The sequence below is a fragment of the Numida meleagris genome, chromosome 11 (assembly GCF_002078875.1).
Source record: "Numida meleagris isolate 19003 breed g44 Domestic line chromosome 11, NumMel1.0, whole genome shotgun sequence".
NCBI classification, from domain to species: Eukaryota; Metazoa; Chordata; class Aves; order Galliformes; family Numididae; genus Numida; species Numida meleagris.
Genome location: NC_034419.1, coordinates 9,730,251 through 9,745,276, shown reverse-complemented (window position 1 = coordinate 9,745,276; position 15,026 = coordinate 9,730,251). Strand labels below are relative to the sequence as shown.

The window sequence follows — 15,026 nt, the reverse complement described above, 5'->3', positions numbered from 1 at the left end:
ACTGCCTCCAGTAAGCAAACCTGCAAACCCAATCACTAATCATCCCTATTAGCATTCTGCATGGCAGATGGCAAGCGGTGTAAAATAATGAGAGATTTTTCCCCACAAGTGGATAATTTCAGTGTACATGGATGTGAATTCTTTACTGATTACGATGGTAGAATACTGAGTTACAAGAAACTGTCAGTTTGGAAGATGAAAGGAAAACTACAGTCTCTTGGCTGCCTTGCCAAGAGATACAGAAGTTTACAGAACTGGATCTCCTGCCCACAAAGCCATGCTCCGTTTTTGCCAAACTACTAAAAGTTGACTAGCAAAGATGAAGAGCCTAAAGTTAGCAGCAAAACGGTCTCTGGAAGCCAAGCAGGAATGAGTCAGAATCTTGTTGCTGGAAGGAGTTCTCTGAATCAGAAAGGAAGCTGGCTCAGCTCCCACAAGGCAGAAAAGCAATATAGCAAGCAATAACTGAATCTGAAAACAACACACAGCCCAACAAGTGACCCGAATAGGGATTTTCTTTAAGATAAAAAACATCATCTGAAAACTGGTTAAGAACTCAGGTCAGGAAGCAAATGCATGCAGCACCAACCCTAAGAATACCTGGGTTGTGATAATGCTGTAATGCCAGGCTTTGCTAGGGAAGCGTCTGCCGAAAGAATGTTGGCCCCATCTTTTTTGGGGCATGAAACCCCCTCCCAGAAATACTCTTACATAACTGGGTATCTGCTATGCTAATTTCGTGTAACCACAAGACATGAGGGACAGACACATGCAGTAATTTTTTCCTATGTGAGTTGATCTTGTAATGAAGTCAGACTGCTAAGGAAATGTTCTTTTCAAAAAGAAACCCTGGCCACTCATTTAAACAGCACTTACTTTCCTTAAATGTCACTCAGCACTGTACTGAGTCCTTTTAGTCACACTCCAGACTACACAAAGGGGCATTAGTGATGGACAAAAACATGAATCCAACAGGATGTTCTGCACTGACAGAGGGGTGCAACCCGCTGAATATGCAGAGACAGAGAAGAGAACAAAGCCATCAGCATTAGAGTTCAGGTGGGATCTGAAGCTAAATATTCACCTTATTAAAATCCCCTTCTTTGCACATGCTCTAATCTTCAAAGCCACAGTGCCCCCTCTCAGCACGCTGTGCAATTTGCTGAGTACTGACTCAGCAAGATCCCCATTCGGCAGCTCCTCATCCCCCAGAGAGCAGCAGGAGTGGTGCTTTCACAGAGGAAGGGGGTGGGGAGGTTGGGATTTTTGGTTTGCTTTTAAATAAATATTACTTCAAGAAGTTCTCCAAGAATTGAAAGAAATCCCTACAAGAAGAACTTAGATAATGTAGAGAACACATGAAACGTCTCAGGTGAGTTAAGAACAGTGCCTACCGTGAGCTGCTCCACTGCACTGCTGGTGGGACTCATGGTCAGGTTCAGCCCATGGGAGCATAATAGCATCCATCCCCAAGCGAGCAAGTGTCCCTGTCTTACAAATGTCATTTTTAGGGGCCAAATTAGTTCCAATTCTGGTTGATGTGGTGTGCATATGCTCCAGAGAGGCAGGCAAAGGAGAATTCCAGAGCTAGCAAGCAAAAGGAAAGGACAGAAAGGAAGAAAATCCCCACAAGGTCTTCAAGCTGTAGGCTGAGCATCCTGATCTCAGAGCTCCACAGCTGAGGGGACCCCTTCATCTAGAAACAAGTTTTGTCAGAGTAACATCATGAATTACCAAAATCACATCAAAGAAATACAAAAACAAGACATCAAAACCTCACCTGATGGTGGGGATGCCCCTTTATAAGGAAGAGAAGGACCTCACTCTCATCAGCCAGTAACATCAAACATCACCAACCTGTGCCATGCAGAAAGGCACCGTCCTGCAGCACCAGTTACGTCCTCAGCAGGCAGAGGCACAGAAGCTCTGACCTAGAGAACAAACTATTTCTCCCTTCCAGCTCCCCCCTCATACTTGCCTTTGGTCTCTCCTATCACCCCTCCAGGATGTAAAAGCAAAGACATTTCGCACAAAGCATATAATCCCAAATCAGGAACACAATTACTGTTCAAAATAGCAGCACTGCCCTTGAAATCACTTGTTAGTGAATTAATGACCAGACTGAACGGAGTGTTACCTCAACTTTGCTTTAGGCTCCTAATTAGTAAACAAGTCATTAATTCACTGGTAACAAGTGGTTTCTCAGCCATTATTGCTTCTGACATCTTTAATTCACCACTGTTTTCAGAAAGCTTCCCCAGACAACCATAGCCTCCATCCTTTATAATGCAGCCCCACATCCCAACCACCAGCACACCATACAACACACATGCAGGAGGGCAGGGGCAGAAAAGCCTGAGAGTGAGCTTACTCGGGTCATTAATTAATATTCACAATACCTTTTCCTAATTGAAGCCAAGGGGAAGCATGGGAGAAGAGACACAAAGACCGTCCGAACTTCAGTGTGGACTTGTCATTACATCTAAATACTCAACAAAATACTACAGAACATGGAGAAATCTTCATTCCACCATCCAGTGGAATATGTGACTGCCAAACCAAGGGCAGTGATCTGCTTCTATTTTCACTGCTTCTCCAGAATGAAGAGTTTTGAGCTGAAATCTCTCACGTACTCCGATGCACAAAGTACGTCTGAGTTTTAACAGCTGCACAAACATCCGTGCTTTAGAAAACAATCTGGATTTGGCCTGCCAACAAACCCTGATGTAAGAGTTTTATAACAGCAACATTACTGCAGAATACAAGCGCTTTCCGTGTAAAAATCGATAGTAATAGAAACATCCCTAATAGACTACAGAGAGTCTTTGGCACCTCTTCCTTAGCTATTCGGGTTTCACTTTATAAACTCCCGAGTTCTACGCATGTAAGTGTATTTCTTCAAAGGTACAATTTTGAAACGATATATTAATATTTCACACCAGTTTCTCAGCACTAACAGAACTGCAATCTCAGTTCATTGGACTGATTTATTATTCATTCCTCAACATGCATAAACGGAAGGATGATACTGTGAACAGCAGAACAGCACATCATCTTACTAAGTGGGCAAAAGGAAAGCCTTCCTTCGAAGCAGCAGCTTAGCAATCCCCAAGAAGAGGGCTTCAGAAAGAATACACACCAGTTGGATAAAGCATGCAATCTAATACTTTTTTTTTTTAGCTGAAGATCAGTCCAAAAAAGGATAATCTGGCTCAGCTGGAACATTTGCACAACTCTGTTACACGTATTTGACTTTAGTCATCGCAAACCATATTCTTAATGTAAGAGGGGAGCAAGACAACGCCTGGAAATCAATGCACTGGTAGACAGCTGCTTAACAACAGGCTTTCCAGAATTAGTAAAGAAAGCGTTTACACACTAATGTAACTGAGTCAAAATCATTTCCAGTTCTGTTTCACAAAGTCCTGAAGGGCTTTCTTCCAGAAATACTCACACCACATGAAATGGCACAAAGTCAAAACTGACCCACCTACTCTCTTACCTGTTGTTGAAATAACACTACGGAAAATAGTCTGACAGCACTATTCCTATTGCCCACAGAGACCAACTTTATAAATGCGAGAAACAGCAAAGCTCTGACTAATAACTCTCTCTATTTAAAGACTGCATGGAGCAGACTAGCCACAGACAGAACAACCAAGACAAACCAAGCACCGAGGGAAGAACAGGACCGGGGTAGGGCAAAACATTTTTGAGGAGGATGTAATCATTGCAGTGTGCAAAGCACTGCGCTGAGATAAGGCTGAGGACAAGCTCTAAGCACTAATCACAGCTTTTTATCCCTGAAAACTCTTAAATCCCTATTGCAAGGGCTCTTAATTTCAACGCTGAATTAATCATCTATCTAATCTAATGATAGGAGAAATCTCAAAGCAATTTTGTTTGAAAACTATCACGTCTTTACCATTCTTCTCCTTCGGCTTCACGACTGTCCACAGAATAACTATTTCAGAGCTCGACTCGTGGGCACAGCCCTCTGTTGAAATAGACAGGGCTTTGTGGTAGGTATCAAAATTAATGAACTCCTGGTTCACCATGTAAGTACCTTACAGACTTTCCAGATCTACAGAAAAGAAGGAAAACAAGGCAGTTCTTTTAGGCTCCAGTTACTGCTGTCATTTTAATTGAGGGATCATCAGCCTTGCGAGATCTTGCACAATTCAATAAAAACTTCCATTTCTTTGAGTGCTGAAAGCGAGCCACAAATTCCCCGCTGCAGCAGACAGCCCATCTATGAACTTTCTCCCCCTACCCCACTGAGTCCGTTTGGTTCTCAACACCACGGTCAGCCCAGGAGGACACTTAGTACTTGCCAGTTTCTCTAACGTAATCATCTTAAATACTGATGTCCATTACGTTTAAAGATCTCAGGACCATTAAACAGACCTCTTAAATACCAAGTCCCACGCGGAGTAAATCTCTTTGGCAGTTTCCCCACTGGAAAGCTGCCTTGGATTCAAGGCTGATCTCTATCAGGATAAGATACCGATGTTCTTTACGCGCTCCTCGATAACAGCGCAGAGCACACACAGTTCTCTCGGCACAATGTGCAAAGCGGCACCGCCGCCGGTAAGCGGCTTCAGGGAGTGTTCAGCAAGCTACAGGAAGATCTCAGAGGGAAACTCGCTTCTGAACAATTTTATCTTTTAACAGCTTCCTAATCCCCTCACCCCATTCCCATAGCTTTACCTCTCAGAGCAAGCCGCATCCCCCACCCGCGTTAATTCCCGCAACCAAATTTAACAACTACAAAAATAAAAATAAGACAACCTTCACAAAAGAAAATAAATGAAATTTATTATAAAAAAACAACACCAGCATTCCAAGGATAAATCTAGAGTGCCTGCACTAAGCTATAACCTCTTTACTGATGTTTTTTTTTTCCTTCCCCTTAACAGATTCAGAGACTGTAATAACATTTAATCCTCAGAAGCTAATCTAAATGTAACACTCAAAAGAAGACAAAGACAACGCAACAGAAAAAAAAATTTGGCCACAGCCTTTTGGGAGTGCTGCTTTATCCCTGGAGCGAGCGCATTAATAGAGCTTGGAATGAAATGTCATTTTATTCTCTGTAGCGGGGAGGGGATTAGCAAGTTGTCTTCTCTAAACCCAGTCTGAGTCATGGCTCTATGAGCACTGAGAAAAGGATGTGGAACGAAGCGAAGGGCGGGGAGCACTGGCTTTTTATTTACACGCTGCTTCTTTTGTGGGTGGTTACTGATGTGCAGTTTGCTAAACAGGGAAAGAAGGAAAAAAAGTTCTAGGTCCCCAGACTAATTCTGCTGGTTAACAAAAGAGGAAAAATAATAATGCATCAATTATAATAACATCATAGAGACAATATGTCCGTGGCAAGAGTCCAGTTCACCACGGCATGTAAGCAACAAGGGCAAGTTGCTTAAGGTGCTGAAAGCAGTGCTCACTGGTTTCTTGTTGCTAGGATCTTCTTCCTGAGAGAAAGAAAGAGGTTGGACAGAGCCCGGAACAAAGAACAAGACACTGAGATGGGAGGAATGCAGGAGCAGGCTGGGTTCAGGTGAGGAGATGAAGAACAAAGCCTGTCACAGCAGCCAAGCCACACAGGCATCCTGCCCTGAAGTAGGAACCAGGAGCTAATGACTGTGTCAGTGATTTAATGTGAAGCTCTGCACTCCAGCACTTCACTTCTGTTCCTATACAAATGGAGATGGTTTACCTGCCTACCTTGCAGGTTCGCTGCAAAGCGTCACTGGTACATAGTTTGTGCAGTATTCCTAAATCCTGAAATGCTTGATAATCACTGAGGAGAGAAAATAGTCCGTGGAACACTTGACCATTTGTGCAGAGCTGTAGATGTTGATAAAGGAGTTCGCAAAAGTCAATAAACGCCAAGAAAGTGCTTTTTTGTTTCAGATATTTCTTATCTTTGCTTCAATGCAGACTCTGAAAAAACAGCGCACTCACTATGGAAACAGACCCAACTCTAGTCCTCCCTTCATCCATCAGCTCCGCTTACACACAGTGGCAGACAGCAACAAATACTGGGCAGACTGGTCTCAAAATGGGCAGGTGCCAGAGGCGGGTCTAAGAGTTCACAGTTAGACAAGGTGAGGATGAGACACTATGGAAAGGAGATACATTTTCCTCATTAAATGGAGAAAATGCCGCTCCTGACATGCTTTTAATATTGGAGCTGTTGAAACCCAACTTTGCAAGCAGGCAGACCTGCACTTCATTCATAATTTGGCTACATTCCAGTTCATATAATTTTCCTGGAGTTTGTGTCATCCAAGTTACTAGATCTGCATAAATCAGTCTTACCTAGCTTAGCACTTACTGTGCCTGTATGTCTAATGCGAAATTGCAAAACAAGATGAACAAATTATTATTTCCACTGAATTCACGGGACCTTGTAATTTATGGCCGTAAACAGGCTGCAGAAAGATTTGAATGTGCAGGACCTAAGAAGAGGATCTCATAACAAGCAAATTTCTACCCAACAAGCACAAATGCCAGCGTATGAAGGAAGGTCCCCTGACTCTGTCCCAGCTGTAAGGTGACCTCACTTGATGCACGTGCACTCATTGTGTTTTCTGCGTGATGTACGCTGAGGCAACAATCCCAAAAAAGATGGATACATGCTGCTGTAAGAGACACACACACACTGCAAATGGATACGCTAAAGCAACAATTCTTCCCTCACATTCAATCAAAGGGTATGATCATTCCTGGACTGTCCTAGCTACATGCTGCCTTAGACTCCAACACGTAGCTCAGTGCAATCCTGGTTATGGCTGACAACTTGAACTGTAAAGGAACAGAAGTATGATGTTCGCTTCCTTCACTACTGCCACACAGCTCGTCTCTCCTCAAGGCACTCCCCAGCCATGTTATCTTTTCACAGTAGGGTAGGTACCATTTCTAGTAGGGCAGGTACCCTTCCTGGCTGTCAGGAAGACAGCCCAAGGAACATGTCCCCTTATGATAGGTTGAGTTCATATGCCACTCAAACAGAAAAGCATTGTACAGTAAGGCCAGAAGCCGGGGATTGGCAGACGTTAAAGACTCAAAGTGGAAGGAACCCCCCAACCCCTCCTACCATGAGACCATAACTAAAAAACTTGTTTCTTGAATCTTGAATGAAAAAAGTCAATCAGCACCAATGCTGGCTTCAGCCACCAGCCTTTATGAGAAATGCTTCCATTACAAGAGCATCTCCTACATTACCAGTTTTCACCCCCACAAGAATCAGAAGAGAACAAATTAAACCTCAGGAATTCAACTTAAGAACACTATAAATAGGTTAAAGTCTGTAATGGGAAGTAAAGAACATAACCCAAGGTCACATCTCTTCCTTTACGAAGTTATAAGATCAGAACATTGTTACATCTATTCCTAACATTTGATCACACGCCTGAAGAAGCAAATTTAAGAGAAAACTCAACTGATCAAAGATTCTCAGAACTTTACAGATTATTAATTTTTTAAAAGTTTTAAAATAAACTGTACTTAAGAATTCTACTATGGAAATCTGTATGAAAATGAATGTGATGTGTTAGCTGCCTTGTTTCGGCTTATTTAGCAACTTACTACTTCACTGTCCAAACAAAAATGTGAAATTACAACAGGTTATGCGATGCTTTGGCAGCCAAACAATTTTAAATGAAGACAGCACAATATACTGTACACTCCACTAACATATTCATCACTGATATATAATCTATTTATGCAATTAAGTATCATACAATCTGGACTGGACCCAACTGGACTACATATGTTGCTACTCCAGTTTACTCCATGTTGGCCAACTGTTTACCCAACTGAGATCTGAGTGTTGCTCATGACAGTATAATTGCTTTGGATTCATTATTAATAAGGAATCATAGAAAATATTTTTGACAGCTGTTAGTGAATGTGGAACAATAAGCCATATAACACTACTGGCAAATACAAATGGAATTTAGATCCTAAATATGCTCATGGCAAAAAGACAATACAAAAGGTTCACTAATTATACCATGGCCAGTTAAGGAGGTTGGAAATATCACTGCACCCATTTTAAGAAAACATTAATGCTAACTACAACTCTATTTGATTGAAATTTACATGGCTACAATTTCAGCTACTTATCTTTTTCTTCCTTGGACAATGAAAAACTTTGTAAGTAACATTTTTTTGTTCTCCCACACACTAGCCCAGTGCTGGAACGTATAGGCTAAATACATTGGGTCAAAGTTGGAGTAGATTAAACATGTTCCATTGCTATTATTTTAAAAACCTTGGTAAATATTCCCATTTTTATTTGAATTTTCTAGTCCACATCTTCCTTCTTGTTCTTCCCTTTCAAGATCTAAAAAGTTTATACTAATTTCTGTCAAGGTTAGCACAGAAAGAAAGGACACTAGTATGCAGCTCCTCAGCCCCCTAAATATGTGACAAGAAGTAACTTCACACTCTGTTTACCGGATCATCTGGTGGCTGTACACACACAGCACCCCAAAGCACAGCTGGAACCGGAGGAAAAGAACAAAAAATGGGTTCTCACTTTATCCATTCCTCTGCCTTGGTGGCTGCCTCTTGGTACTGCTCGGACGTCAGCTTGTAGATTTCTGCATTCTGCAACAAAGAACATAAAGCTCAGCTCTAAAAATGAAAGGCATCTCAGATCTTAACCCGTCAGGAATATACATAATATATATAATTCTATAATTAATAACTATTTCCAACAACAAAAAAACATGTTCGGCTCAAAGAGCACAAAAAATACTTAGAACAGTAACAGAATACTTAGTTTATTTTATTCGCAAGAAGATGCATCAAGGCTGCAACGTGTCCTGAGAGGTGATGGATGCCCCGTCTCCTGAGGCATTCAAGGCCAGGTCAGATGGGGCAGTTCGATCTAGTGGGTAGCTGCCCTGCCCAAGGCAAAGGGTTGGAACTGGATGATTGTTAAGGTCCCCTCCAACCTAAGTCATTCTATGATTCATGTCTTCCTTACGTGCTTCACCTTTGTGAAGGAAAAGAGGGGGCTTTGATTATTCCACATCACCACAAAAACAAGGTGTTTCCTACCTTTTGAGTTAGGCTGTGCTTTGTTCTTTTACATTAATTGCTGTGAAGAATCTTGTAACTTACTGACATGCGAAGTATCAAAATTGGCTGCCAGCACGGGAAAATCCATTTTACATTTCAGTGCTTCTACTTATGTTACTTATTCTTTAAAAGAAAATTATGCAGCCTGTTTCCCTTTTAACAACATAGGGAGGCGTATCAGGTATCAGCTAAGGCTTTGCCAAACAGAGTCTGTAGTGTCTTGCTGCAGGGCTTAAGAGGTTTGCACTAAATTCTCCTGAGCTTGCACCGAAAGTCTTAGTTCAGAGCTGCTCAGCCACTGAGCACCGAGGATGAATTCCTCCTGAGCCGCGCTGAGGCCTCCCAAGCAGAGCAGCAGGAGGGAACCACTGCACACTCCAGCAGCTTCACTGCATGGGTTTATGTCACTGAACTGCTGATGGGGCTGCTGTGGGCAAAGCCTCTGGACTTCATGCTGAAATAGCTGCAATTCTCTCACTCAAAGCTCATCTGCAAGGCCTTTAGTCTGAAAAGGCACACGCAGAAAAGATGCGATACTCAAAGTAGTGACAAAACGGTGCTGAAAGCAAGGAGAGCTATTCATTTAGGGCCAGGTGTAGCTATCTTCTGTCTTCAAATTCGGTCATTCTAGATAGAACACTACTCTTGCCTTTCTTCATTTATTTTCCCATAAAAGCAGCTGTGGTCCTGCACGTGATTAGACTACACAAATTTCTCAGTGGTTAGAGAAAGGACAGATATAACTCAAGTTCTATCAGCAGCTCTGCCACTGGTGCATTCTTGGGCAAGTCACCATTTTCCATCTGCAAGCTAGGGATAACAGCCACCTGCATCACTGAAGTTGTGTGAAGCTTGGCTAATTGGAAGGTTTATGAAGTCTAGGCTTTGAAAACCTTTAAGGTGCTATATTTAAGCATTTACCTCTGGCGTCTGAATTTATGTCACATACTGAGAAAAACCCACAGAATAGACTTTCCTTCTCCAAACTTTGACCTAGAAGACAGACTTAAAGTGAAAAATCATGGATGAGTAACCACTTCAAAATGCATTTTGCTATCAAAATTGCCATTAATGTTTTCATTTACTTACTTGCTACATACCGGTCAAACGTCTATGCTATTAAACCCATTTTACTCCTTCCTATAATGAAAAAGTTCAGCATTTAATGGAGCCTTTTCCCTGTCCTGTAAACAGACCTCATGACTTTCAGCTCCCTGCTGTTACTTATTCACACATGAAACCACAAGACCTGTGCTCCATTAATTAAATTTGCCATTAAAAATTAAATAATATGTGTAAGTAGATGTAAGCGTTCTCTCCATGGGTTTCATAAGCCTCACCGTTTCCACCAATTACTAACCAAGCAATTTTCATATTTCATACTGTCTGATTTCTCAAAGGTACGGGATTTGAGAGATCAAAATGAGATAAAGCGGAAAAGTGAGAAAGCAAGGTAGTGAAATCAAACATTTTTCAGGCAATAGGAAGTAGCCCCGTCAGATACTATTAGCCTGCAGCACTCTGCAGTAAAACAGCAGCAGGAGAGGAAAACAGGAACAAATACGCCGTACGTGAGACCCAGCATGAGGCTGGCATTTAACCCACCCAAAGAAAGAAAAAAAATAGCCAACAGATTCATTTGCTGATTGCACTGTCAATTAAAGTGGATGTGGCACAACCTTGCCCAGTTTATTAGGGAGAGTTCATCTGCCCAGCACTACAGCCAGCTCCATCTTCAGCAAAATCAGCTGCATACATGGACAAAAATAGCTGGGAAAGAAACCAGCCTGAAACAGCTCTGGAGCCTGACGCTGATGAAAAGCAGGCAAGTGAGAACCTGACGGAGAGGCAAGATTCTCAGCGAGGGGAAGATCGGCCTCAAAGAAACCACAAGGAACATGGCACAATGCTAAGATCAAAGAGGGGCACAGACTTCCAACCTAAAGCTGAAAGCTGATCTGTTTTACAAATTAAAAGGATTCGACTGCATGGGATTCAGCTGACCCTCTTGTACTGGATCAAAACTCTTTCCCTTCTTCCTCCTCCTTTCCCTTCAAAAAACTTAAAACCCAATGACGCAGTATTTCCGATGCTATGAATCGTTATCTTCAAATGCTTCCTTAAGAAAGAAAAACAGTTTTTCCATTTAAACCCAAGTTTGTTCAACAAGAAGGCTTGTTAAACAGGTTTTCCCTGGCCTCCAGGCCTCTTCCTACCTTGGGAAAATGCTGTTTGGAAGCAGCATGGAAGGGCCTTTCAGCATGGGCACAATCACGGCAGGTTCTGTCATTTGGGAACAAACTTCCTAATATCCTCAACCTATAGAACTGCAGGTGCAAGATCTCCTTTCAGTATTTCACCCCATTGCATTCTGGCAGTACATAAAGCTTCACTGTCTAACAAATTGCATGACTTACTGAGGTTGCAAATGAGGAACCAAGCCAGGAACCACCTAAAAACTTCCAGTGACTCCAGTAGAGCCATCTACCCACGAGGGCTACTCAGTGGGATCAAGGTGTGGTATTTGCACTTGAAAGGAAGATGGAGCTGCCCATAATCATAGCAAAGACCTTTAACTTCCTAAAACAATATTCAGTCACACAGTAGAACAGAACATCCATGCAAAATTAGAGGACACCATGCAGCTTTTAATTTACTCTCACAATATTCGATGCTTGAGATAAAATGGCAGCCCACAAAGAAAAAGTTGAACACGAGGCCTCAACTATTATTAAATAAAGCTCCTGGCATCCTTAGTTGCAGAAATAAGCTCAAAAACATGACCAAAAGACACTGTAAGGGCTCAAATAACAAGAGACAAAGAATGAATGAACCACCTAAAATGTTTCACTTCTCTCAATAAAGCCGAGCCTTAGGGGAGCCAACCTCAGAACATCAGAGATGTCATATGGGGAGAGAGCTCTCCAGAGAGGACGAACAACCAAAACAAAGAAATGTTGGTTTGAAAGATTTTCCCCTGCTATTAAATGATGGTTCGTAGCAAATAATAAAAACACCGAGAAGTTATAAAAATACATAACTAGAGCCTAAAGACCAACAGAACCATTTTCCTTTACTCTGCTGCTTTTCTGCAACAGCTTTGCTGCTATACCCTCGCCCCCTACTCCTCCCTAGAGGCCTTTGGACTAAAAACTCCCTTTCCAAAGGGAACTGAATTTAAAACTTAAAAGTTTTATTTTCCCAGTGTTCCTGGGCACACAAGAACTCCACCACTACATCTCACTACACTGTCCAGATCCTTTCCACAACATAAAGCAAAGGAATTAAGAAAACAACATAGCAAAAGGAGTTCTCAGGGCTATTTCAGGAGGGAAAGTAATTGAAGCATAAAGAGAAAACCCTGCCAGCTCATTCTCACACTGACATTAAACCACATTCCTTACAACTTCAGTAAAACATGCACTACTTGCGGTAACATGTAAGACAGAAAACTAAGCAACATGAGCGTGAGGAACTAGAAATGAATTAGATTGTAGGCACCGTTTTTGGCAAACATCAAGCAGCAGCAAAAAACTCAGCCTGGGATACAGATCTCTCCATCCGGTTCAGATTGGGTCAATAGATCAGAAGGTGTTGGGATTAAAAAAGTAAAAAAGAAAAAACAAACCACCAGAGCTATCTTCAGATATTTTGACACCTTAAAGCACAGAGACTTGTCAGCGGTCACAGTGCTTAAAGATACAAAGAGGATTAACAGCTGTTGAAACGCTGCCAGCCTAGATGAATGCTAGTGATACCTCTGATGAAACGGAGCAGGCCAGCGGAGGCCTTGACAAATGCTGCAGACGACAGGCGGGGATTAGATGGAACAATCTGCCTCGCACCTGACAGACGCATCACTTCATTTCCCCCCCCCCCCAACGTCAGCACTCGCCAGCTTCCAGCAGGCCTCCAAGCACGAGTCACAGTCACGATGGGAGGAGCGTGAGAGCCAGCACCACCTTACGGGACAGAAATGGGGAAGGAAAGCAGAGGTTGCTGCTCCTGGATCCAATGTCAACTGGAAGGCGTTCAGATTCCTCCTCCTGACTGCTTCTGAAGTACAAAATTAGACCGCACCTTCCCCCGATAAACCAGCGCACAACTGCTGCCCAACCACGTGCTGGGGGACAGGGAATGCAGTGCTCTGGGCACAGCCAGGGCAGCAGCAGAAAGTGACGGGAAAGCCTCGGTCAGTGCCAGCTTTGGAAATCTGCCCACATTACTGCCTTAGGGAAGTGAAGATGCACTCTGGCCCCCCAGACTTCCCCAAGCTGCTGGTTCACACGCACTGTAAATCAGGATGTTAGTTCTCATCTCTCTGAAGTCTCATGCAAATGGCTCCTAACAGATCTGAAAAATTACCGCACCTACTGGTACCCCTCCCACAGGAACAGAGGCAGATAAGCCAAACTCATCCTTTCGCTGCATGACCCTTTGGATCCGTCGCAATCAACCTACACCATCAATCACTGCTATCAACCTTGGTCCAGAACAGGGAGCTCGGGAATTTCAGGACACATTGCAAGAAGCAATCTCTGCCTTTAGCTAAAAGATATTGCTTGCATTTTCTCATTCCTATCAAGCACAAGCTCACATACACAGAAGCCAATTAACAACGAAGCGAAAATTGCATATAAAGCATATCATGAGACCAAAAAAGCCAGGGGTTAAATCGCTTTTATGTGAATTAAACTGTTTTTTCTCAAAAGGTAACAGAGGAGACATGCAAGCAACTACAAACAGCTTACTGATAAGGAGAAAAATTTTTTTTTAGTGCAAGCCAACTTCTCAACACAGCTCTGTTGTTTGCTGTTCACGTGTGGGTTCATCCACTCCTCCTGCTGAGAACAATAATGAAACAAGAGCATTGAATTTGTGTCATTCTATTCTTTCCTTTGGCAACAGGCTGCGAGATCATAAATTTTGGATTAAGATTCAGAGAAGCCAGAAAAAGAGCAATGTCCACAGTAACAGCATAGGAAAGTTAAACTAGTTCTGGGCAGAATTATATTCCTGTTTGAACAGCTCTTCTCGTGACTGTAACATTATCTTGGGCTGAAAGCAAAATATTAATTCTGTAGCATATCTAGAGAGCTTCTCAGAGATAAAATCCCGCAAAATACCAGTCCTCACAAAACCTTGAGGTAGGTTTGGGGAGAAGCACCCCCAGCTGGGTTTATCCTGGGGCTAACAAGCACAAAAAGGTTAAGCTGGCACTACACCACACCATGAATCAAACAGGACTCATTGCACTGAGGTGCATCACCAGGGTAAGAATGGGTTTGCGGTCTCAGACCAAGACTGCACACCAGAGTCAGACTGTCTCCACAAAGGTACCCTGGAAAGAGCCCAGATAAAACATGCACCCCACGGAAAACAATGTAAGAACTTCTCCAAAGAGCTGCAAAGTGGGTGAGAGTGTCTCACTCGAAACGAGCAGAAAAGACTCATGCTGTCTTCAAATCAGAAGGACAGCCAACAACATTAAGAAACCATTACTACAGAGGTGATTAAAAGGGGAAGAAGGAGTAGAAAAAAACAAAACCACCAGAAAGAACTGAACATTGCTTTTATACGAGATCGCTTTAAAGCCCACTGTTCTGAAGGGCCACAAATACAGCATTATTAATTCTTTAAACACAGACTCTAGAAGGTAAAAAGCACCTTCAAAGAGAAAGGCCATAAAATGCCAGCAGGCAACCCAGGCTTTCCCACAAGGACAGCAATAGCAACGTGAAGGGCTCAGATTCATGCTAAAGCTGCAGCAGGAGAGCCCTGCTCCTCTCTCTCTTAGCTAAAAGTCTAATGTAGGAGCTAGGAGTCCTAGGTGAGGAATTCACAGTAAGTGCCCGAATCAATTATACCTGACAAGTGCAGGTAAGCAGGCTTCCCAGGCATCGATTACACATCAAGGGTTTTCAGCATCT

General features: G+C 42.7%; 1 protein-coding gene across 7 annotated transcripts in view; it reads right to left on the bottom strand.

The window, feature by feature from the left end:
• Window positions 1-15,026, bottom strand: part of CHCHD6 (coiled-coil-helix-coiled-coil-helix domain containing 6) — a 102,040-nt gene that overhangs the window by 38,379 nt on the left and 48,635 nt on the right. For all 7 annotated transcript variants that reach the window (XR_002442655.1, XM_021409969.1, XM_021409966.1 and 4 more), the window contains one exon: window positions 8,549-8,619. Coding sequence is in view for 6 of the 7 variants with exons in the window: in XM_021409969.1 (XP_021265644.1) it covers window positions 8,549-8,619 (71 nt within the window). In the remaining variant the exon portion in view is untranslated. The remainder of the gene's footprint in view (window positions 1-8,548; window positions 8,620-15,026) is intronic.